At 57.8% G+C, this 25,402-nt stretch overlaps 1 protein-coding gene across 1 annotated transcript; it reads left to right on the top strand.

Annotated features, from left to right (window-relative positions):
- The first annotated feature begins 297 nt into the window (after positions 1–297).
- EPHA2 (EPH receptor A2) lies at positions 298–24,645 on the top strand. The gene is made up of 17 exons (XM_054175774.1): positions 298–379; positions 4,461–4,528; positions 5,111–5,774; positions 7,160–7,315; positions 8,027–8,359; positions 9,194–9,318; positions 9,800–9,959; positions 10,054–10,153; positions 10,258–10,313; positions 10,417–10,542; positions 10,651–10,833; positions 12,021–12,082; positions 13,252–13,461; positions 15,658–15,807; positions 17,753–17,946; positions 22,702–22,857; positions 24,530–24,645. Exons 1-17 carry the CDS (start codon positions 313–315, stop codon positions 24,633–24,635), a joined length of 2,916 nt encoding a protein of 971 aa, XP_054031749.1. The 5' UTR covers positions 298–312; the 3' UTR covers positions 24,636–24,645.
- Positions 24,646–25,402: the final 757 nt, after the last annotated feature.

Raw genomic sequence — 25,402 nt, 5'->3', positions numbered from 1 at the left:
GGGGTGTTTAACCCCTTCGGGGCCAGAGCTATGGGGGTGTGACGGCTCTGAACCCACGCACGCAGCCCCCCTATCCCCAAACCCACCCTCTTAGACACCCCCCCCGCCCCGCTTCAAAGTGCCTCTTGGCCGGGGCCTGGCAGTGCCGTCCGGGCGGGTGCGGGAGCGGCCGCGGCCCCTTTAAGAGCGGGCGTGCCGCGGTGACATCACTCGGGGCATGAATGAACAGGAGCGGGGTGCTCAGCCCCACACACCCCACAGCGCTGGGTGCCGCCGCTTCTGGGGTGCACCCCAACAACAGCCCCCCCCGCCATGGCGGGCACCCTCCCGGCCTTCATCCTCCTCCTCACCGCCCTCACCCCCCTGGCAGCTGAGGAAGGTGAGTTTTGGGGGGGGGGGGAAGGGGAGAGAGGGGCACCCCAACCCCCCCTCCCTTCTTGGGGTGCTCGGGGAGGGGCACAGAGAGGGTGCTGAGGGGGGTGGGGGTTGGGGTAAGGTTTGGGAGGGGTTGAGAGGTTAGAGAGGGGGTGAGGAAACCTCACTGAAAGTGGGGGGACGAGAAAAGAAGGGGCACCCCATGGGTGCGGATCGCGGGGTGCTGGAGGGTGTGTGTGGGGGGAAGGTTGAAACTGGGGGGGGGAGGTTAAAATAGGGGGAAAAAGGTTAAAAAATCAGGAGAAAGGTTAGAAAAGCAGGAAAAAGTAAGTTAAAAGGACGGGAGGGGAAGAGGGGGGAACAAGCTCAAGGGGGGGGAATAAAATGGGGAGGAAAAAAGTAGAATGGGGGGGAAGTTAAAATGGGGGGGGAAGGTTTTAAAGGGAGGGAGGAAAGTTAAGAAAAGGCAAAAGGTGAAAAAGGAAAAAGTTTAAAAGGGTGAAAAAAGTTTTAAAAGGGGGGGAAAAAGTTTTAAAGGGGGGAAAAAAGTTTTAAAGGGGGGGGAAGTTCGAAGGAGGGGAGGTAGAAGGGGGGGGAGCTAAAATGAGGGGGGGAAAGGTAAGATAGGGGGGGGGAATGGTCAAATGCGGGGGGAAAAGGTAAAACAGAGAGAAAAGGAAGAGTTTGGGGCAAGTTTCCCCCTGCCGAGCGCTCGGCTCCCGCAGCGCAGCTGCGTCCCGGCCGGTCTCCCCCCCCCAACCTTCCCCCCCAAAATGGGGTGGATTAATAAAAACACCCCCCCAAAAAAAGAGAGAAGTGACCCTAAACTGGAGTCCGTGCCCTTGCCGGCGCTGGGCCGGGCAGGATCCGGCCGGCAGAGCTGGAAACAATGTCAGGAAAACCCCCAAATTCCTGGGAAAAACAAGCGGCATCCCGGCCGCCACCTTGCAGAGCTGGGCTTTGGGCTGGGCTTTGGGCTGGGCTTTGGGCTGCAGTTCGGGCTGCAGTTCGGACTGGGGTTCGGGCTGGACTTTGGGCTGGGGTTTGGTCTGAAATTTGGGTTGGGCTTTGGTCTGGGATTCGGGCTGGGGTTTGTGCTGAAGTTCGAGCTGGGGTTTGGGCTGGAGTTCGGGCTGGGGTTCGGGCTGGGATTTGGTCTGAAATTTGGGTTGGGCTTTGGTCTGGGATTCAGGCTGGGGTTTGGTTTGAAGTTTGAGCTGGGGTTTGTGCTGGGGTTCGGGCTGGAGTTTGAGCTGGGGTTTGTGCTGGGGTTTGGTCTGAAGTTTGAGCTGGGGTTTGTGCTGGAGTTTGGGCTGGAGTTCGGGCTGGGCTTTGGGCTGGAGTTCGGGCTGGGCTTTGGGCTGAAGTTTGGTCTGAAGTTTGGGCTGGGATTTGGGCTGCGGTTCAGGCTGGGCTTTGGGCTGAAGTTCGGGCTGGGGTTTGGGCTGGGATTTGGGCTGGGGTTTGGGCTGAGATTTGGGCTGGAGGTTTGGGCTGGAGGTTTGGGCTGGGATTTGGGCTGGGGTTTGGGCTGGCTTTAGGGAAGAGTTTAAAAAGCAAGGGGGAAAAGTCTCCCTTTTCTGTCAGTCTCCAAACAAGTCCATCCAGGGGGCTGCTTCCATGGCTTTTCCAGGGAGAGCTGGGAAAGCATCCGGCCCCCCCCGGATCAATTGAGTTGGAGCCGGGGGGGGGGGGGTTGGATTGGAAAATTCCACACAGCACCACCCCAAAAAAAAAGGATAAAAGGGGGGTGAAAAACCTGAAAGTGAGGGTTTGGGAAGCACTGGGGGGGAAGGTGGAGGGGACTGACCTCTTGCTTGCCCCCCCCCGAGTGGGCCGGTGTGGCTGTGGGATTCAGGATGTGTTCCTCAAGTGCTGAGTCCCGGAAGGAATGCTGGAAACGCTGGGATTTGGGAGCGAGAGAAAGAGAAAGTGCTGGGGGTTGGGTGGGGGTTAGGTACGGGGGGAGCTGCTTCCCAGGGCTGGGAAAGGGCCAGATCCAGTGGGATGGGGAGGCTGGAGGGTGCTGGGGCTCCAGGTGGATCCTGCACAGCCTGGCTGGAGGTTTGGGGAGTCCCTGAGGGTGGGGAGGGGAAGAGGGAGGAGGAATGGGATTGGGATTTGGATTGGGATTGAGATTCACATCGGGATGGGAATGGGAGGGGATGGACCTGGGATTCACTTTGGGATGCAGAGTAAGATAGGGATGGGGACAGGACTGGGGTTGGGATGGGGTTGGGATGAGGGGGAAGATGCAGCTGGGGAGAGGGACAAGGATGTAGGCAGGGATGGGAATGGAGATGTGGAGCACAGTGGTGGTGATGGTGATGGTGATGATGATGATGGTGATGATGATGGTGATGGCAACAGCAGCACCGATGCAGATGGGGGCAGTGATAGCAGTGGTGCAGGGGCTGCAGGGTGGTGCTGGGGCTGCAGATTGAAGCAGGGGGGCAGGAGGGGCCGCAGGGAGGGTTGCAGGTGGAGGTGAGGCTGGAGCTGGAGGTGGCAATGGAGATATGGCCCAGGAAGGGGAGAGCGTTGTGGGGGCTGGGGGCAGCGATGGTGATGGGGAATGGTGAAGGCACCAGAGGTGTTCCTCAGGAGGTGGTGGTGACAGCCACGCTGTTGGTGTCAGTGGGGATGGTGGTGGTGGTGATGATGATGATGGCAACGGCAGAGGGGCACAGATGGCATCAGGGATGGGGGTGCAGACGCTGGTGGCACTGCAGAAGCCACCAGCATCGGTGGCCCCAGGCGGGGGCACACCCCTGGGTGCTGCACCCCTTGACTCAACAGCCACAGCCCCAGGTTCCTCCTCTGACTCACCCCCACCGGGGCCCCGGGGTTGGGGGGACACAGGGCGGGGGGGATGCCCCCTCTGAGCCCCCCCGCCAGCTCTTCTCACGCGCCAGCCTCCCGCCGGCTTTCCGCTCTCCGGCAGCATTCCGGGGGGGGATTTCCAGGCACAGAGCGCAGGGATATCCGCGCAGGGATATCCGCGCAGGGATATCCGCCCCGGCATCCTTCCTGACCCCGGGCACGGCACGGGGGGGTGATAACGGAGCCACGTGTCTGTGTCCCCCCCCCCCAGACCAGGTTGCTGGGGGCCCCTCTCTGCCCAGCCTGTACCCTCCTGGGGCATGTCAGGAGCTCGCCCGCTCTCAGCGGAGGAGCCTAGCGGGGGGGGCAGAAGTCCCTGAAACTCTCCCAGTCCCGCTGGGACCCATGCCATGAACCCGGGCGTCCGGGCACATTCCTGGGGGGTGATTCACCGAGGGGGGGGGCTCCCTCCCTCCTGGCCTTCCTCAGCCTCCTCTTCCTCTCCGGATCTGGCCGCCGCCCTCGCCCAGCATGTCCCGGCAGGTCTGCCCCGCCGCCGCTCGGCGCGGACCAAACTCAGCCTCGGTTCCCCTCTTCTGGGGGCACCCTGGGGGGCTTCTCAGGGGGGGTCTCCGCGGGAACCTGTTGGGAATAGGGGAGTCTGTGGGTCCAAGGGGTGCCTGTGGGTCCTGGAAGTGTCTGTGAGTCCTGGAAGGGTTTGTAGGTCCTAGGGATGTCTGTGAGGATCTGTGGGTCCCATGGATTCTGGGGACATCCATGGGTCCCAGGGGCACCTGTGGGTCCTTGTGGGACATCCATGGGTCCCAGGGGCACCTGTAGGCCCTATGGGACATCTGTGGGTCCCAGGGACATCCAGGGGTCCCAGGGGCACCTGTGGGTCCTGTGGGACATCTGTGGGACCCAGGGACATCCAGGGGTCCCAGGGGCACCTGTGGGTCCTGTGGGACATCTGTGGGACCCAGGGACATCCATGGGTCCTGGGGACATCCATGGGTCCAGATATGGGTGCTGTGGGACACCTGTGGGTTCCAGGGTCATCCATGGGATCCATGAGTCTCAGGGACATCTGTGGATCCTGGGGCCACCTGTGGGCCCCAGGAACATCTTTGGTTCCAAGGGACATCCGTGGGTCTAAGGGGTGTGTTGGTGGCACCTGCATGTCCTGGAGCCTTCTGTGGCTCCTGGTAGCATCTCCCAGGCTTCGTGCTGACTCCACTGACAGCCTCCTTCTCTCCCCACAGTGGTGCTGCTGGACTTCGCCAAGGCGCAGGGGGAGCTGGGGTGGCTCACACACCCCTACGGCAAAGGGGTGAGCCCCTGGGCGCCGCTGCCCCCCCGGCCCAGCCAGGGTGGGGACATCCCTGGGCGTGGGGACATCCAGGGGGGAGTTCCATGGGGATGGGAACCTCCATAAGGATGGGAACATGCATGGAGATGAGGACCTGCATGGCAGTGAGGGTGTCCATGGGAATGGAGACCTCCATGGGACCATGCACTGGGATGGAGACATCCATGGGGGACTGGGTTGGAGAGATCCATGGGGACAGTGACATCCTTGGGGATGGGGACAACCATGGGGATGGAGATGTCTGCTGGGGTGGGTATGTTCCTTGGGATGGAGACCTCTGTTGGGATGGTGCTGGGATCCTCCATGGGGACAGGGACACCCATAGGGATCACAAAATCAGAGTGTTGGAGGTTGGAAGGGACCTCCAGAGATCATTGAGTCCAAACCCTTTGCCAAAGCAGGGTGGAGGTGGGGGACAGCCATGGGGATGGAGATGGGGACAGTCATGGGGATGGAGGTGGGGGACAGCCATGGGGATGGAGGTGGGGAACAACCACAAGGCCATGAGATGAGGCTGTGCATCCTCTGTCCCTGGGTGGTCAGTGGGACCTGCTGCAGAACGCCTTCAACGACTCCTTGATCTACATCTACTCGGTGTGCAACGTGCTGGAGGGCGAGCAGGAGAACTGGCTGCGCACCAACTGGATCTACCGCGGGGTGGCCCAGCGCATCTTCATCGAGCTGCAGTTCACCGTCCGCGACTGCAACAGCTTCCCCGCGGCCGGCAGCGGCTCCTGCAAGGAGACCTTCAACCTCTACTACGCCGAATCCGACGTGGATTACGGCACCAACTTCCAGAAGCGGCAGTTCAAGAAGATCGACACCATCGCCCCCGACGAGATCACCGTGCAGGAGGACTTCGCGGCTCGCAACGTGAAGCTGAACGTGGAGGTGCGCTCGGTGGGACCCCTCCGGAAGAAAGGCTTCTACCTGGCTTTCCAGGACCTGGGCGCCTGCGTGGCGCTGCTCTCCGTCAGGGTCTACTACCAGCAGTGCCCGGCGGTGGTGCGGGGCATGGCCACCTTCCCGGCCACCGTGGCCGGCCCCGACTCGCAGGCGCTGGCCGAGGTGAAGGGCAGCTGCGTGGAGCGGGCGGTGGCCGAGCGGGAGCCCACCCTGCACTGCAACGCCGACGGCGAGTGGCTGGTGCCCATCGGGCGCTGCCTCTGCCAGCAGGGCTACAGCGGGCACGGGGACAGCTGCCAAGGTAGGGCCGAGGGGAGGCGCGGGGGGAGGTTGCGATGGGGGAGTGGGGGAAATGGGATGGGAAGGGGGAGAATGGGGAATTGTGGGGGGGACGGGAAAGGGGGGGTGGGAATTGGGGAAATGGGGATTTGAGTGGGGAAATGGGATGGGAAGGGAGAGAATGGGGAATTGTGGGGAAAGATGGGATGGGAAGGGGAAAAATGGGGTAGGAAGGGGGGGAATGGGGAATGGGGATTAGGGAAATGGGCTGGGAAGGGGGAAAGTGGGATGGGAAGGGGGGAATGGGGATTGGGGGAGAAATGGGGTGGGAAGGGGGGAATGGGGATTGGGGGAGAAATGGGGTGGGAAGGGGGGAATGGGAAATGGGATGGGAAGGGGGGAATGAGGATTGGGGGGGAAATGGGATGGGAAGGGGGGAAACAGGGATTTGAAGGGGAAGTGGGATTGAGAGGGGTGGAGTTGGGGTGAGAAGGGGAAATTGGGATGGGAAGGGGGAATTGGGGTGAGAGAGGGAAATTTGAGATGGGAAGGGGGGGAAATGGGATGGGAAGGAGGGAGATGGGGATTTGGAGGGGAAGTGGGAAATAGGGTGGGAAGAGGAGAAATTGGTATTTGGGGGTAAATTTGGATTAAGGAGGGAGTGCATTTGGATTAGGGAGGGGTAAATGGGGATCTAAATGGGGAAATTGGGAGCAGGAGGGGGGAAACTGGGAGCAGGAAGGAGTAAATGGGGATTGGGAGGGGGTAAACTGGGATTGGGGAGGGGTTAGAAGGGGATTTGGGAGGGTAAACTGGGCTTGGGAGGGGGTAAATTGGAACTGGGGGGGGTAAATAGTGATTTGGTTGGGGTAAATCAGGATTTGGGGCATGAGTTGGGGTGGGGAGAAGGTAAATAGGGATTGGGAGGGGACTGAATTAGGATGGGGAAGGGATATGGATTTGAGAGGGGCAAACTGGGATTTAAGAGGGTGAACTGGAATTTGGAGGGGGTTAAATTGGGATGGGAGGAGTGTAAATTTGGATTAGGGGTAAAATTGGGATGGGGGTGAATTGGGATTTGGAGCAGGTAAATTGGGGTTGGGGAGGTAGATTAGTATGGAGGGATGGTAAAGTGGGATTGGGAGGGGGTGAACTGGGATTTGGGAAGGGTTAATGGGGTGGGAGTAAATTGGAATGGGGAGAGGTTAAACTGGGATGGGGAACAAATTGGGATTGGGGAAGGTAGATGGGAATGGGAAGGGAGTAAATTGGGATGAGAGGGGATTTGGGGGGAATTGGGATTGGGGGTGGTTAAACTGGGGCTCGACACCCCTGGCTCCCCCAGCTGGGGCTGCTGCAGGGGGGATCGGGGGTCTCACTGTGTCACTCTCTGTGTGTCCCCTCCAGCCTGCCCTCCTGGCTCCTTCAAGGCAGGGGTGTCCACAGATGAGTGCCAGCCCTGCCCTGCCAACACTGTGCCCTCCCTGGCCGCTGCTGCTTCCTGCCCCTGCCAGGATGGCTTCTTCCGTGCCCTCTCCGACCCCCCCAGCGACCCCTGCACACGTAAGTGACATTCATCTGGGGGGGAACCAATGCACAACCCTGTCCATCCCTCCTGAGCCCCCTCTGTGCTCTCTGCCCACCCTGTCCATCCCTCCTGAGCCCCCTCTGTGCTCTCTATCCCCCTGTCCATCCCTCCTCTGAACCTCCTCTGTGCTCTCTGCCCACCCTGTCCATCCCTCCTGAGCCCCCTCTGTGCTATCCCCCTGTCCATCCCTCCTGAGCCCCCTCTGTGCTCTCTATCCCCCTGTCCATCCCTCCTGAGCCCCCTCTGTGCTCTCTGCCCACCCTGTCCATCCCTCCTGAGCCCCCTCTGTGCTCTCTGTCCCCCTGTCCATCCCTCCTCTGAACCTCCTCTGTGCTCTCTGCCCACCCTGTCCATCCCTCCTGAGCCCCCTCTGTGCTCTCTGCCCACCCTGTCCATCCCTTCTGAGCCCCCTCTGTGCTATCCCCCTGTCCATCCCTCCTCTGAACCTCCTCTGTGCTCTCTGCCCACCCTGTCCATCCCTCCTGAGCCCCCTCTGTGCTCTCTATCCCCCTGTCCATCCCTCCTCTGAGCCCCCTCTGTGCTCTCTATCCCCCTGTCCATCCCTCCTCTGAACCTCCTCTGTGCTCTCTATCCCCCTGTCCATCCCTCCTGAGCCCCCTCTGTGCTCTCTTCCCCTCCTGTCCATCCCTCCTCTGACCCTCCCTGTGCTCTCTACCCCACTGCAGGTCCCCCTTCCGCCCCCCAGGGCCTGACGGCCGTGGGGCTGGGGGCGGCGGTGCAGCTGCGGTGGTCGCCGCCGGCCGACAGCGGTGGCCGTGAGGACGTCTCCTACGCGGTCAGCTGCGAGCAGTGCTGGCCTGAGAGCGGGGAGTGCCGGCCCTGCGAGCCGGGGCTGCGCTACTCGCGGCCCCCCCACGGCCTCACCGCCACCGCCGTCACCGTCACCGACCTGGAGCCCCACGTCAACTACACCTTCACGGTGGAGGCGCTGAACGGCGTGTCCCCGTGCAGCCCCCGGCGCAGCCTGGCCGCCACCACCATCAGCGTCAACCAGACAGGTGCGGCGCCGCCGGCACCGCGCGCGGCATCCCTACCCCCCGTGGGGCGCTTCCCTGCTGGCCACCGTGGAGACACCTCCATGATGTCCCTGGCCCCCATGGGGAAGCTTCCATGGTGTCCATCATGGAGACACCTCCAGGATGTCCCTGGCCCCTGTGGGGAACCCTCCAGGATTTCCTTGCCCCCCAAGTGGAATCCTCCATGATGTCCATCATGGAGACACCTCCATGACATCTCTGTCCCCCATGGTGAAGCTTCCATGGTGTCCATCATGGAGACAGCTCCATGACATCTCTGTCCCCCATGGTGAAGCTTCCATGGTGTCCATCATGGAGACAGCTCCATGACATCTCTGTCCCCCATGGGGAAGCTTCCATGGTGTCCATCATGGAGACAGCTCCATGACATCTCCAATGGGGAAGTTTCTATGGTGTCCGTCATGCAGACACCTCTGTGACATCTCTGTCCCCCATGGGGAAGCTTCTATGATGTCCATCATGGAGACACCCCCAGGATGTCCCTGGCCCCTGTGGGGAACCCTCCAGGATTTCCCTGCCCCCCAAGTGGAATCCTCTATGATGTCCATCATGGAGACACCTCCATGACATCTCTGTCCCCCATGGGGAAGCTTCCATGGTGTCCATCATGGAGACAGCTCCATGACATCTCCATCCCTCATGGGGAAGCCTCTGTCATGTCCATCATGGAGACACTTCCATGACATATCTGCCTCCCATGGGGAAGCTTTCATAGTGTCCATCATGGAGACACTTCCATGACGTCCCTATCCCCCATGGGGACGCCTCCATGACATCCTGGTGTCCCCACATCAGAGCCACCCCGGGTGACATCGGTGAGCCTGGATGGACGGACAGCCACCAGCCTGATCCTCTCCTGGACGGTGCCACCCCGGCAGCAGAGTCGGGTCTGGAAGTATGAGGTCACCTACAGCAAGAAGGTCAGTCCCATGTCACCACTTCAGCCCAGCACCCCCAAACCCAGCCCCCTGTCCCCCTCATTCATGTGACTTCCATCCTTGCCCCCCTCCATGCCACCCCTCCATGCCACCCCTCCATCCCTGTCATCCCTCCATCTGTGTCACCCCTCCATCTGTGTCACCCCTCCATCCATGTCACTTCTATTCCTACTCCTATCCATGTCACCTCTCCATCCATGTCACCTCTCCATCCATGTCACCTTCATCCTTGCCCTCATCTGCGTCACCTCCAGCCATGTCCCTCCTATCTGTCACCTCAATCCTTGCCCCCATCCGTGTCACCTCTCCATCCTTGCCCCCATCCCTGCCACCCCTCCATCCCTGCCACCCCTCCATCCCTGCCACCCCTCCATCCCTGTCACCTCTGTTCCTACTCCTATCCCTGTCACTTCTACCCCCCCCCGTGCCCCCCCACCCGTGTCACCCTGGCTGCTGTCTGCAGGTGGATGAGAACAGCTACTCCGTGCTGCGCTGCGAGGGCTCCTCTGTCACCCTGCCCAAGCTGTCCCCTGCCACTGCCTACCTGGTGCGGGTCCAGGCTCTCACCGCCGACGGCCACGGCGCCTACAGCCCCCAGCACGAGTTCGAGACCCTGCCCGAGGGTGAGGACCGAGGCCAGGGGCAGGATTTTGGGGTGGGCTGGGGCCCAGGGGGTGCATGGCTCACCCCAACCCCCACCTCGAATCGTCCCCACAGGTGCTGAGGCTGCGACCTCTGCCGCTGTCATCAGCGGCTCCGTCACCGGGGTCCTCTTCGTCCTCCTGCTCTTGGGTGCTCTCCTCTACGTGCTCCGGCGGTAAGGAGATGAAGGCCCCCCCAGGCCTCCCCCACATCCCATTTCCCCACCCCAAGTGTGGCTGAGGGATGATTTTCTGGGGCCAACCCATGGCCTTTCTGCAGGAAGAGGAGGTCGCGGCCGCGGCAGTCTGCTGAGGATGTCTACTTCTCCAAGTCAGGTGAGCCAGGGGCTGGGGGAGGTCAGCAGGGATGGCTCGGGAGGGTGAGCTGGGTGCTGACCACCCCCACCCCCCCCAACACCACCTCACCCCCACCCCACAGACCAGCTGAAGCCCCTCAAGACCTACGTCGACCCCCACACCTACGAGGACCCCAACCAAGCCATGCTCAAGTTCACCACCGAGATCCCTCCAGCCTCCATCACTCGCCAGAAGGTCATCGGCGCCGGTAGGGCCGGGGGTGGCTTTGGCACCTTCATGACACCGCCCCCCACCCCCAAACAAAACTGCACCAGGGGTGGGTGGAGGTCCAACATCCTCCTCCTCTCCTGGGCAGGTGAGTTTGGAGAGGTCTACAAAGGCACCTTGAAGCGTGGCAAGAAGGAGGTGCCGGTGGCCATCAAGACCTTGAAGGTTGGCTACACGGAGAAGCAGAGGGTGGACTTCCTGAGCGAGGCCACCATCATGGGGCAGTTCTGCCACCACAACATCATCCGCCTGGAAGGGGTCGTCTCCAAGCGTGAGTGGCCTCTGGGGACCCCCCACCAGAAAACAAACACCCCCCTGGCCCTCCAGAGCATCCCCTGGCCCTCCTCAGGGCACCCCCCTGGCCCTCCTCAGAGCATCCCCTGGCCCTCCTCAGGGCACCCCCCTGGCCCTCCTCAGAGCACCCCCCTGGCCCTCCAGAGCATCCCCTGGCCCTCCTCAGAGCACCCCCCATGGCCCTCCTCAGAGCATCCCCATGGCCCTCCTCAGAGCACCCCCCTGGCCCTCCTCAGAGCATCCCCTGGCCCTCCTCAGAGCATCCCCTGGCCCTCCTCAGGGCAACCCCATAGCCCTCCTCAGAGCACCCCCCTGGCCCTCCTCAGGGCACCCCCCTGACCCTCCTCAGAGCACCCCCCTGGCCCTCCTCAGAGCACGCCCCTGGGCCCTCCTCAGAGCACCCCCATGGCCCTCCTGAAAGCACCCCCCTGGCCCTCCTCAGAGCACCCCATGGCCCTCCTCAGTGCACCCCCATAGCCCTCCTCAGAGCATCCCCATGCCCCTCCAAAAACCACCCCCATGGCGCTCCTCAGAGCACCCCATGGTGCTCCAGAGCACCCCCATGGCTCTCCTCAAAGGACCCCCATGGCCCTCCAGAGTACCCCCATGGCTCCCCCCAGAAAACACCCCCAACCCCATGGCCCCCCAAAGAGCACCCCAAAACCACTCCAGGGGCTGGGAGCAACCCTGGAGGGGGTTGGGGGCCTATGGGTTTGAGGATTTGGGGGTGTTGGGAGGGTTTTTTGGGGGGGGTTGGTGGATGGAAGGGTTTCAGATGGTTTTGAGGGCTTTAGGGGTGGGGTTTGTGGAGATCTTTGGGGGGGCTCAAAGGGTTGGGGTTTAGGGGGAGGTTGTGACCTTTGGGGGGCTTGGGGTTTTTTTAGGGGAGGGGAGTTGGGTTTTGAGCTCTTGCTGGGGGCTGTTCTGGGGGAGTTTGGGGGGTTGAGGGTGGGAAGCTTTGGGTATTTGGGGTCAGCTGGGGAACTTTGGAGGTGGTTTTTTGGTTGGGTTTTTTTTTTCAGGTGGGTGAGAGCTTGGAGGGGGCAGAGTTGGATTTTGGGGGGACAGTTTGAGGGGGGGGATTTGGTTTGGTTTGGTTTGGTTTTTTGTTTGAGGGATTTTGTAGAGGATTTTGACCCTGGTTTGGACCTTTCTGTTGTCCAGACAAGCCCTTCATGATCATCACAGAGTACATGGAGAACGGCGCCCTGGATAAATTCCTGCGGGTAGGTGAAGCGTGGAGACAACATCCCCGGGCCTGGGGCAGGGATTCCTGCCTGGGGCAGCCAACCAAACCCCCACCATGGGACCAGAGGTGGGATTGGAGCTTGGAAGGTGTCCAGGGAAGGGCCACGAGGAGGAGCAGAGGGCTGGAGCTGCTCTGCTGTGAGCACAGCCTGAGGGAGTTGGGGTTGTGCAGGCTGGAGAGGAGAAGGCTCCCAGGAGACCTCATTGTGGCCTTGCAGTACCTGAAAGGGGCTGCAAGAAAGCTGGGGAGGGACTTTTGAGGGTGTCAGGGAGGGATAGGACTGGGAAGGATGGAGCAGAACTAGAAGTGGGGAGATTGAGATTGGAAGCTAGGAAGAAGTTGTTGCCCATGAGGGTGGTGAGAGCCTGGCACAGGCTGCCCAGGGAGGTGGTGGAAGCCTCCTGCCTGGAGGTGTTTGCAGCCAGGCTGGAGGTGGCTGTGAGCAACCTGCTGTGGTGTGAGGTGTCCCTGCCCATGGCAGGGGGTTGGAGCTGGCTGAGCCTTGAGGTCCCTTCCACCCCTGCCAATTCTGTGGTTCTATGGTAAGGGCTGGGCTCTGTTGCTTTAAGTGATTGATAACCAAGAGCATAAAAGCAGCCACTCCAAGCTCTAAGCTGGCTTGGGGGGGTTAGGGCTGCTAGAAACTTCTGCTAAGGGCTTTGGTGCAGGGATGCTGCTTGTGATGCTCAGGACTTCTCTTAGCTGCTTTGTCTGTTAAGGGCTGGGGAGGGACTTCTGACAAGGGCTGGGGGTGACAGGGTGAGGAACAAAGGCTTTGAGCTGGAGATGATTCTTGACAGTGAGGCTGGTGAGAGACTGGGACACAGGGAGGATGCTCCCTGCCTGGTGGTGTCCAAGGCCAGGCTGGATGAGGTGTCCCACCAGCCCAGGAATGTGCTGCCCAGGGAGGTGATGGAGTCACCATCACTGGAAATGCTTAAGAGGAGCCTGGATGAGGCACTTGGTGCCGTGGCTGAGTTGATTGGATGGTGTTGGGTGAGAGGTTGGACTCGGAGGTCTCAAAGGTCTTTTCCGACCTGGTTAATTCTGTATTCTGTCCCTGCCCGTGGTAGGGGGGGTGGAACTGGCTGATCCTTGAGGTCCCTTCCAACCCTGCCAATTCTGTGATTCTCCCCTTCTCCCCAGGAAAAAGAAGGGGAGTTTGGTGTCATCCAGCTGGTGGGGATGCTGAGGGGCATCGCTGCTGGCATGAAGTACTTGGCCAACATGAACTACGTCCACCGGGACCTGGCAGCCAGGAACATCCTGGTCAACAGCAACCTGGTCTGCAAGGTGTCAGATTTTGGCCTCTCCAGGGTGTTGGAAGATGACCCTGAAGCCACCTACACCACCAGTGTAAGTGCCACCAATGGGGGTGTGGTGGGTTGAGATTAACCCCCAAAATAAAACTGCCAGAGCAGCTCAGGTGGAAGCGAAGGAAGCTCTGGTTACAAGCCAGGCTGCAACCTGCAGCAGGAGAAGCACAGCCAGCAGGGCCAGGGAGGGGATTCTGCCCCTCTGCTCTGCTCAGCTGAGACCACAGCTGGAGCTCTGTGTCCAGTTCTGGAGCCTCTGTGCCAGGAAGGATCTGGAGGTGCTGGAAGATGTCCAGAGAAGGGCCATGAAGAGGAGCAGAGGGCTGGAGCTGCTCTGCTGTGAGCACAGCCTGAGGGAGTTGGGGTTGTGCAGGCTGGAGAAGAGAAGGCTCCAAGGAGAACATATTGTGGCCTTCCAGGATCTGCAGGGGGCTGCAAGAAAGCTGGGGAGGGACTTTTGAGGGTGTCAGGGAGTGATAGGACTGGGGGGGATGGAGCAAAGCTAGAAATGGGTAGGTTCAGGTTAGATGTTAAGAAGAAGTTGTTGGCCAGGAGGGTGGTGAGAGCCTGGCACAGGCTGCCCAGGGAGGTGGTGGAAGCCTCCTGCCTGGAGGTGTTTGCAGCCAGGCTGGAGGTGGCTGTGAGCAACCTGCTGGAGTGTGAGGTGTCCCTGCCCATGGCAGGGGGTTGGAGCTGGCTGAGCCTTGAGGCCCCTTCCAACCCTGACAGTTCTGTGATTCTAATCTAGAGCTATGGACTGCAGTGAATATGCACAAAACATATTTACAGGGATTTACAATCTATAAGCAGCACAAGAACCTCCCCTGGACAAAACCAGGAGGTTACCAACAGCTTCCTCCTCTTCCCTCTCTTCCCTGCTGTACACAGGACAAGAGAGGGAAGAGCAGAGAGTAGCTTGTCAGTACTTAGCCCCAACAAGAACACAGCCAAGGTCAGCAGCAGCCAAGCAGAAGCTCCCAGCTGGTATCTGCTAGAGCAAAGAAGCCAAAAAGAGAGAGGAGAGTTAATTTATACAACTAATTTTAAGTTAGTTATCAGACCACTGGGATTGTTTGGACCTTAGCTTTATTTATGATCTATTTGGGGCAGGAGTTGAGCTGCTGGAGGGTAGAGAGGCTCTGCAGAGGGACCTTGCCAGGCTGGGCAGATGGGCAGGGGCCAAGGGCAGGAGATTGAACACATCCAAGTGTCAGGGTCTGCACTTTGGCCACAGCAACCCCAGGCAGAGCTACAGGCTGGGGGCAGAGTGGCTGAGAGCAGCCAGGCAGAAAGGGAACTGGGGGTAGTGGTTGATAGTAGGCTGAACATGAGCCAGCAGTGTGCCCAGGTGGCCAAGAGGGCCAATAGCATCCTGGCCTGCATCAGGAAGAGTGTGGCCAGCAGGAGCAGGGAAGTCCTTGTGCCCTGTGCTCAGCACTGCTCAGGCCACACCTGGAGTCCTGTGTCCAGTTCTGGGCTCCTCAGGTCAGGAAAGAGGTTGAGCTGCTGGAAGGTGTCCAGAGAAGGGCAACAAAGCTGGGGAGGGGTCTGGAGCACAGCCCTGGGAGGAGAGGCTGAGGGAGCTGGGGTTGCTTAGCCTGCAGAAGAGGAGGCTCAGGGGAGACCTTCTTGCTCTCTGCAACTCCCTGAAGGGAGGTTGGAGCCAGGTGGGGGTTGGGCTCTCCTCCCAGGCACCCAGCACCAGAACAAGAGGACACGGTCTCAAGCTGTGCCAGGGGAGGTTCAGGCTGGAGGTGAGGAAGAAATTCTTCCCAGCAAGAGAGATTGGCCATTGGGATGTGCTGCCCAGGGAGGTGGTGGAGTCCCCATCCCTGGAGGTGTTGAGGAGGAGACTTGATGGGGTGCTTGGTGCCATGGGTTAGTTGATTAGATAGAGTTGGGTGATAGGTTGGACGCGATGATCTTGAAGGTCTCTTCCAACCTGGTCTGGTCTGGTCTATCCCATCCCATCCCATCCCATCCCATCCCATCCCATCCCATCCCATCCCATCCCATCCCATCCCATCCCATCCCATCCCATCCCATCCCATCCCATCCCATCCCATCCCATCTTCCTCTGGTAATTTATTTGCATTCTACAACTTTCCTGCTCAGTCTCTGGGACATTTTGCTGGGCATCAGCCCAGAACTACCCCTGGGTGGTTGTCCAAAGCTGGGCTGGGGGTTGTTTTTTGTGGGGGGAGGGTGTGCAGTGCTGACCTGGATGTCTCTGCAGGGGGGGAAGATCCCCATCCGCTGGACAGCTCCCGAAGCCATCTCCTACCGCAAGTTCACCTCGGCCAGCGACGTCTGGAGCTACGGCATCGTCATGTGGGAGGTGATGTCCTACGGAGAGAGGCCCTACTGGGAGCTCTCCAACCATGAGGTGAGCAACCCCCCCTCCACCCCTGCCCACAGCATGTGAGGGGCTGGAAGGGACCTTGCCAGAGTCAGACTCAGAGCTTGGAGGGGATGCTCTTAAAGGTCTTCTCCGACCCAAACCATTGCATGATTCTCAGAGGCCAGCTGCAGCTGCCCCTGCTGTCTGCAGGGAGATTAGGCTCACAGGGTCACAGATCAGAGGATGTTAGGGGTTGGAGGGGACCTCCAGAGATCCTTGAGACCAACCCCCCTGCCAGAGCAGGAGCATGGAATCCAGCACAAGTCACACAGGAACACATCCAGATGGGGCTGGAAAGGCTCCAGAGGAGACGACTCCACAGCCTCTCTGGGCAGCCTGCTCCAGGGCTCTGTGTCCCTCAGGGCTCTGTACTGGGACCTGTACTGTTTAATATTGTTATCAACTAAATCAGGTTGCTCACAGCCACCTCCAGCCTGGCTGCAAACACCTCCAGGCAGGAGGCTTCCACCACCTCCCTGGGCAACCTGTGCCAGGCTCTCACCACCCTCCTGGGGAACAACTTCTTCCTCACATCCAATCTCAATCTCCCCATTTCTAGTTTTGCTCCATCCCCCCCCAGGCCTATCCCTCCCTGACACCCTTAGAAATCTCTCATCTCATCCAGTCCAAGCTCCCTGCAGTCAGAAGGGACATGCCCAACTAGATCATAGAATCACAGAACTGTCAGGGCTGGAAAGGACCTCAAGGCTCAGCCACTTCCAACCCCCCTGCCATGGACAGGGACACCTCACACCACAGCAGGTTGCTCACAGCCACCTCCAGCCTGGCTGCAGACACCTCCAGGGAAGGGACCTGGAGCACCTCCCTGTGCCAGTGTTCCACCAATACTAAAGGACTTCTGAGAGGACTTCTGAGATTCTCTGCATCTGTGGACTCTTGCTGCTGTATGGCAATGGATTCTTGCCTTCATTCATCACCCAATGGCCCTCAAAGCAGGAGAGCAACACAACCCCACCCCCACCCCTTCGTAGCAGGGTAAAGAAGGTTGTGCTGCCATTCAGTGAGGCTTGGACAGGCTGAGAGCTGGGCAGGGAGAAATGTGATGAAGCTCAACAAGGGCAAGTGGAGGGTCTGGCACCTGGGAAGGAACAACTCCATGCACCAGGATAGGTTGGGGACTGAGCTGCTGGAGAGCAGAGAAGGGGAAAGGGACCTGGAGTCCTGGTGGATGTAAGGTTGACCATGAGCCAGCAATGTGCTCTGGTGGCCAAGAAGGCCAAGGGCATCCTGGGGTGGATTAGAAGGGCTGTGACCAGTAGGTCAAGAGAGGTTCTCCTCCCCCTCTACTCTGCACTGGTGAGGCCACATCTGGAGTATTGTGTCCAGTCCTGGGCCCCTCAGTTCAAGAAGGACCTCGGGGGACTGCTTGAGAGAGTCCAGCAGAGCCATGAGGATGATGAAGGCAGTGGAACATCTTCCTTATGAGGAGAGCCTGAGGGAGCTGAGGGCTCTGTAGCTTGGAGAAGAGAAGCCTGAGGGTGACCTCATTGCTGTTGATAAAGATGTGCAGGGTGAGTGCCCAGAGGCTGGAGCCAGGCTCTGCTGGGGGATGCCCAATGCCAGCACCAGGGGCAGTGGTGGAAGCTGAGGCAGAGGAAGTGCCATGGAAACAGGAGGAAGAATTATTTCCCTGTGAGGGTGCCAGAGCCCTGGAGCAGGCTGCCCAGGGGGGTTGTGGAGTCTCCCTCTCTGGAGATATTCAAGACCTGCCTGGGTGAGTTCCTGTGTGAGCAGAGTTCCTGTGTGAGCAGTTCCTGTGTGGCAGGGGGCTTGGACTGGATGCTCTCTGGAGGTCCCTTCCAGCCCCTGACATTCTGTGATTCCTCTTGCAGACAGACAGACAGACAGACAGCTTTTCTTGGGGGGGGGAGGGGGAGAAAAACATCACCCAACTTCCTCCTCCTCCTAGGTGATGAAGGTGATCAACGAGGGCTTCCGCCTGCCTGCCCCCTTGGACTGCCCCTCTGCCATCTACCAGCTGATGCTGCAGTGCTGGCTGCAGGAGCGCGCGCGGCGCCCCAAGTTCGCCGACATCGTCAGCATCCTGGACAAGCTGATCCGAGCCCCCGAGTCCCTCAAGGCCCTGGCAGACTTCGACCCTCGGTGAGATGTGGAGAGGGGCAGGGCTGGGAGGAGGGTGAGGGGGTGGTGGGAAGAGGAGGAAGAGAGGAGGGAGGTGTGTGTGCTCCCTCCTGAGCACCGTTGTGCTGTTGCTCTTGGCAGCCTCGCTGCTGGGTTTGCATCGGTTCTTGCACGTCTGGGTGGCTCCTTTGCGTCCCCGCGCTGCTGCTGGCACCTTGCTGCTCTCACATTGGTTTTTGCATCCCTGCAGCCTTGCATCTCTGCACTTTTGCATGTTCTTGGGCACCTCTGCATTTTGTTGCTGCTTTGGGCATCTTTGCTGCTACGTTTGCATCGGTTCTTGCACGTCTGGGTGGCTCCTTTGCGTCCCTGCGCTGCTGCTGGCACCTTGCTGCTCTCACACTGATTTTTGCAGCCCTGCAGCCTTGCATCTCTGCACTTCTGCGTGCTCTTAGGCACCTCTGCATTTCCTCATCTTTGCTGCTGGTTTTGCATCACTTCTTGCATGTCTTGGTGCCTCCTTTGCATCCTTGCCCTGCTGCTGGCCCCTTGCTGCTCTCACCTTGCTCTGCATCCTTGCAGTCTTGCACCTCTGCACTTTCCATGCTCGTCGGTACTTCTGTGTTTTGCTGTTGCTTTTAGCATCTTTGCTGCTGGTTTTGCATCATTTCTTGCACATCTTGGTGCCTCCTTTGCATCCTTGCCCTGCTGCTGGCACCTTGCTGCTCTCATGTTGATTTTTGCATCCCTGCAGTCTTGCACCTCTGCACTTTTCATGCTCTTGGGCACCTCTGTGTTTTGTTGTTGCTTTTAGCAGCTTTGCTGCTGGTTTTGCATCGTTTCTTGCACTTCTTGGTGCCCCCTTTGCATCCTTGCCCTGCTGTTGGCACCTTGCTGCTCTCACCTTGCTCTGCATCCTTGCAGTCTTGCACCTCTGCACTTTTGCATGTTCTGCATTTCCCCATTGCTTTTAGCAGCTTTGCTGCTATCTTTGCATAGTTCCTTGCACTTCTTGGTGCCTCCTTTGCATTCTTGCCCTGCTGCTGGCACCTTGCTGCTCTCACATTGATTTTTGCATCCCTGCAGCCTTGCATCTCTGCACTTTGGATGCTCTTGGGCACCTCTGTGTTTCCCTCTTGCTTTTATCATCTTTGCTGCTATTTATGCCTAGTTTCTTGCACTTCTTGGTGGCTCCTTTGCATCCTTGCCCTGCTGCTGGCACCTTGCTGCTCTCACGCTGCTTTTTGCATCCTTGCAGTCTTGCACCTCTGCACTTCTGCGTGCTCTTGGGCAACCCTGCATTTTCCCATTGCTTTTGCCAGCTTTGCTTCTGTCATTGCATCATTTTTCGTGTGTCAGCATTTCCTTGCCTCACTTCTTGCACCTCTGCCGCCCTGCACCTCATTGCTTCTCTCCATTCTTGCCTGGCTTTTGGCAGCTTTCTTCTTGCTGAATCTTTGCTTTTTTGTGCTGGTTTTGCACCCTTGCATCCTTGCACCTTTGCATTCTCACGTGCTCTCATGCACCTTTTGCATCTTTGCCTTGCTTTCTGGATCCTTCTCTTTACCTTTGCATTCTTGTGTTGGGTTTTGCATCTCTCCTTTCTTGCACTTCCTGATGGCTCCTTTGCATTCCTGCACTGCTTCTGGCACCTTGCTGTCCTCACATTGCTTCTTGCACCTCTGCACTTTTGCATGTTCTGGGGCACCTCTGACATCTTGCTGTTGCTTTTGGCAGCTTTGCTTCTATTTTTGCTTCTGTGGTTGCGTCTTGGTGTTCTTGCATCACTCCTTTACAGCCTTGCTTTTTATTGCTTCTTTGAATCCTTGCTTGGCCTTTTGCATGGCATTTTTGCCTCTCTGCAATTTTTTTCTCTTGGGTTTTGCACCTCTGCAGCCTTGCACCTTTGCACTCTTGCGTGCTCCTGAGCTGCTTTGCACCTTTGCAGGTATTTGCATTGGGGTTTACACGTTTGCAGGTTCTCAGATTGCTTTCTGCACCACTGCACTTTCATGGTGCCTTTTGCACCTCTGCATTCTTGCGCTGCTTTTGGCATCCCAGGCTTCCTTGTCATCTCTTGGGCAAACCATTTCTTCTTCTTCTCCTCTTTTTTTGCATCTCTGCAGCCTTGCACTCTTGCTTGCTCTTGAGCTTCTTTGCACCTTTGCAGGTATTTGCATTGGGGGCTGCATTCTTGTACTCCTTCTTGCATCTCAGTGTTCTCAGGTTGCTTTCTGCATCACTGCATTTTCCTGGTGCCCTTTGCACCTCTGCATTCCTGTGCTCTTTACTGCACCTCTGCATTCCTGCACTCTTTACTGCATCTCTGCATTCCTGTACTGCTTGTGGCATCTGTGCTCCTTTTAGGATCTTTTGGGCAAGCTTGCATTCTTCTGCTCCATTTTGCATCTGCATCTTTGCAACTTTGCACTCCCACCTGCTCCTGGGCACCTTTGCATTCTCACATTGCTTTTTGCACCCTTGCAGGGTTGATTTTCCCATCTGTATCCTTGCAGCTTTGCACTCCTGCAGGCTTTGGTGCACCTCAGCTTTCCTGTGCTCCTTTTTGCCTCTCTCCACTTCTGACTGCTGTTGCAGGTTGCCATTCTCGCACTGCTGCTTGCACCTTGCATTCTTACTGCATTTATTGCACATCTCTGCTCTCCTGCCTTGCTGTCTGCAACTCTCTCTTCTCACCCCTTTGCACTGTGCTCCTTTAACCAATGTTGCCACTTTCTCCTCTTACATCTTTCCCAGCCCTTTGCATTCCTCACCCCTCAGCCCTCTCCTCTTCTCTCCTCCCTCTTTCCACCCCCACACTTCAGCTTTTTCTCCCCCAGCAGCCCACTCCAGTTCTTGCTTTTTTGCCATTCTTGCCTCATTTGTTGCAGTTCCCATTTTTGCCTCCCTCTGCCTCTCTCCTCTCCCTCTTCCCTCCTGGGCACTCCATTCCCCTGCTCCTTTTTCTTTATTGGCACTACCCAGTTACATTTTTTGCTTTCCCAATTCCCTTTGCACCAAGCTCTGGCCCTTGCTTTGTGCACCTTTGATGCAGCTCTGCAGCTGAGCACTGCTGCTGCTTTTGTGCTTCACTTTCCATTTTGCCTCATTTTTTTCCACCATTCCAGGTCCATGTTAGTGTTTGCATCTCTGCATTTCTGCCTCTCTTTATCCATCCCTCCACTTCTGCATTATTTTTGCACCTTTCCATGCTTGGTTGTTTTGCATCTGTGTATTTCCACATCAAACTTTCCTTGCATCATTTTCTGCACCTTTGCATTCTCTTTTGCATCCTTTGATTTCTGCATCATCTTTCCAATCCTGCATCGTTTCTGGGGTGGTGTTTTATCCCTGCATCACTTTTGCACCCTCCCATTTCTGCATGGTTCTTGCACCCTTGCATTTCTGCATCATTTTTTCCATCCTTTGATTACTGCACCACTTTAGGCATCCTTCTCTTCTTGCCTTGTATTTTGCACCCTCCCATTTCTGGGTCTCTTTTTGCACCCTCCCTTTGCTGGGTCTCTTTTTGCACCCTCCCATTTCTGGGTCACTTTTTGCACCCTCCCATTTCTGGGTCTCTTTTTGCACCTTCCCATTGCTGGGTCTCTTTTTGCACCCTCCCATTGCTGGGTCTCTTTTTGCACCCTCCCATTGCTGGGTCACCTTTTGCACCCTCCCATTGCTGGGTCTCTTTTTGCACCCTCCCATTTCTGGGTCTCTTTTTGCACCCTCCCATTTCTGGGTATCTTTTTGCACCCTCCCATTGCTGGGTCTCTTTTTGCACCCTCTCATTTCTGGGTCTCTTTTTGCATCCTCCCATTTCTGGGTCACCTTTTGCACCCTCCCATTTCTGGGTCACTTTTTGCACCCCTCTATTTCTGGGTCATTTCTTTGACCCTCCCATTTCAGGGTCACTTTTTGCACCCTCCCATTTCTGGGTATCTTTTTGTACCCTCCCATTTCTGGGTCTCCTTTTGCACCCTCCCATTTCTGGATCACTTTTTGCACCCTCCCATTTCTGGGTCTCTTTTTGCACCCTCCCATTGCTGGGTCTCTTTTTGCACCCTCCCATTGCTGGGTCACTTTTTGCACCCTCCCATTTCTGGGTCTCTTTTTGCACCCTCCCATTGCTGGGTCTCTTTTTGCACCCTCCCATTGCTGGGTCTCTTTTTGCACCCTCCCAGTTCTGGGTCACTTTTTGCACCCTCCCATTGCTGGGTCTCTTTTTGCACCCTCCCATTGCTGGGTCACTTTTTGCACCCTCCCATTGCTGGGTCCCTTTTTGCACCCTCCCATTTCTGGGTCACTTTTTGCACCCTCCCATTGCTGGGTCACCTTTTGCACCCTCCCATTTCAGGGTCACTTTTTGCACCCTCCCATTTCTGGGTATCTTTTTGTACCCTCCCATTTCAGGGTCACTTTTTGCACCCCTCTATTTCTGGGTCATTTCTTTCACCCTTCCATTTCTGGGCCACTTTTTGCTTCCTCCCATTTCTGGGCCACTTTTTGCTTCCTTCCATGTCTGGGTCACTTTTTGCACCCTCCCATTTTCGCTTCATGTTTTTCACCCTTCCATCCCTGCTCTGTATTTTCCACCTCACTTTTTTTGCCTCCCTCCATTGCCATCTTCATTTTTTCCACCTCTTTCTGCTTCTGCCTCTTTTTTCCCACCCTTCCATTTCCCCATCAGTTTTTGCACACCCCCTCCTCCCATTTCTGCACCATTTCCCCCCACCCACCGAGTCCCTCACACCCCCCCTTGCCCCCACCCAGGGTCTCCATCCGCCTGCCCAGCACCAGTGGCTCGGAGGGGGTCCCCTTCCGCTCCGTCCCCGAGTGGTTGGAGTCCATCCGCATGCCGCAGTACACAGAGCACTTCATGGCCTCAGGCTACAGCACCATTGAGAAGGTCCTGCAGATGACCACTGAGTGAGTCCATGTCCCCATTCTGTCCCCATAGTGACCCTGGGGTATCCCACATGCTGTCCCCTTGTTATCCTCATGCTGTCCCCATGGTGTCCACATACTGTTCCCATCCTAACTTCATGGTGCCCTCATGGTGTTCCCATAGGGTCTTCATACTGTCCCCCTGGTGTTCTCCTGATGTCCCCATACTTTTCCCATACTGTCCCCATGGTGTCCCTAGGATGTTCCTATAGTGTCCCCATGGTATCCACATGCTGTGCCCATGGAGCCCCCATACTGCACCCATGATGTCCCCATACTGTCACCATGCTGTCCTCATGGTTATCTCCATGGTGTTCCCTTGGTGTCTCTATGTTGTCCCCATGGTTTCCCTATGCTGTCCCCATACTGTCCCCATGGTATCCACATGCTGTCCCCATGGATTCCCCATACTGCATCCCTGGTGTCCCCATGCTGTTCTCATAGCATCCCCATACTGTCCCCAGGGGTATCTTAATGCTGTTCCCAGTGTCCCCACCGTATCCCCATGGTGTCCCCATGCTGTCCCCATGGAGTCCCCATACTGTAGTGTGGTGGAGATGCCATGGAGACACCATGAGGACAGTACAGGTACAGCCTAAAACTACCACCTGTAGCCATGGAGTCTTCATGGTGTCCTCATACTGTCCCCATGGTGTTCCCATGCTGTCCCTCGGTATCCTCATACTGTCCCTGTAGTGTCCCCTGTATCCCCATGGTATCTTCATGGTGTCCTCATACTGTCCCTATGGCATCCCCATGCTGTCCCTCAGTATCCTCATACTGTCCCTGTAGTGTCCCTGTACTGTCCCCATGGTATCCCCATGGCACCCCTGTGGTATCTCCATGGTGTCCCTGTACTGTCCCCATGGTATCCCTGTGGTATCTCCATGGTGTCCCTGTACTGTCCCCATGGTATCCCTGTGGTATCTCCATGGTGTCCCTGTACTGTCCCCATGGTATCCCCATGGCATCCCTGTGGTATCTCCATGGTGTCCCTGTACTGTCCCCATGGTATCCCTGTGGTATCTCCATGGTGTCCCTGTACTGTCCCCATGGTATCCCCATGGCATCCCTGTGGTATCTCCATGGTGTCCTCATACTATCCCCATGGCATCCCTGTGGTATCTCCATGCTGTCCTTGTACTGTCCCCATGGTATCTCCATGGTGTCCTCATACTATCCCCATGGCATCCCTGTGGTATCTCCATGCTGTCCTTGTACTGTCCCCATGGTATCTCCATGGTGTCCTCATACTGTCCCCATGGTATCTCCATGGTATCCCTGTGGTGTCTCCATGTTGTCCTTGTACTGTCCCCATGGTATCCCCATGGCATCCCTGTAGTATCTCCATGGTATCCTCATACTGTCCCCGTGGTATCTCCATGCTGTCCCCTCACCATCCCCACCCCAGCCCCTTGCTGTCCCCACACCACCTCCTCCACCTCCCGTGGGGGCAGGGATGTGCTGGGAACGGAAACCACTTCCCTGACCCAAGGGATGGGAGGCTGGGACAAAACCACACATTCCATGGCCAGGATCCATCTGGGGAGGGCTGGGGGGTGGGGGGGGAAAGGTCAGGATCCATCCTGGGTGGGGGGTGGGGGCAGGCCGTGTCCATCTGTCCATCCCCAAGCCTGCTGTCCTTCCTTGCCAGGGACATCAAGAAGATCGGCGTGCGGCTGCCGGGGCACCAGAAGCGCATCGCCTACAGCCTGCTGGGGCTGCAGGAGGGGGCTGCTGCTGGGGGGGCTGCCAGTTAACACCCCCCCCCCCCTCCCTCCCCCTCCCCACCTCAACACCCCCTCTCCCCCCTCCCCCAAAAAAATACTTGAAAGCACCAAATGAAGACCACCTCCCCCCCTGCCCCCCTCTTCCTCCTCCCTGAGGGGCTTATTTATTATTCCTCTTGTCATTAAGGGTTGCTATGATTATTATTATTATTAATATTGTGTGTGTGTGTCCCCCAGGGGGGGCTGGGGGCCGAGTGGGTGTCACCCCCCCCCACCCCTCCCTTCCCTTCCCTTCCCCCCCCGCCCCCAGGAAAAAGTGAGGCTGATTGAATGCCAAGCTCGTTTTGGGGCTGGGGGCTTGGCAGGGGGAAGGCTTTTGGGGTTGGGGGTTTTTTGTTTGGTCCACATTTGGTTTTGAATCCACATTTCAACAGCACCAACCCCAAAGGGCTCAGCCCCACACTGCCTCCGTTTTTTTTGCTGGGTTTCTCCCTATTTATTCCTCTCTCCTGCTGGGTTTGGGTTTGTTAGGTTGTTTGGGGTTTTTTTTTTGGGGGGGGGGGGGGGGTGTTGCTCCTCCCTGCCCCTCCCCCTCCTTTCCCCTTCCTACCAGGGCCAGCTTCTTATTTTTTAACCTAATTTATTCTATTTTTGTAATATTTATTTGTGAGGAAGGAAAGGTCCAAGGTCAGAGCTGGGAGAGGGGGGAAACAAAAGGAGGAGGGGGGGGGAGGGAGGAGAAGGGGAAGTAAAAATCTCCCTCCCACATCCCTATCCCCATCCCCATCCCCTTCCCC

Source organism: Dryobates pubescens, chromosome 33, assembly GCF_014839835.1.
Source record: "Dryobates pubescens isolate bDryPub1 chromosome 33, bDryPub1.pri, whole genome shotgun sequence".
Taxonomy (NCBI): Eukaryota; Metazoa; Chordata; class Aves; order Piciformes; family Picidae; genus Dryobates; species Dryobates pubescens.
This window is presented reverse-complemented; position numbering and strand designations above follow the sequence as displayed.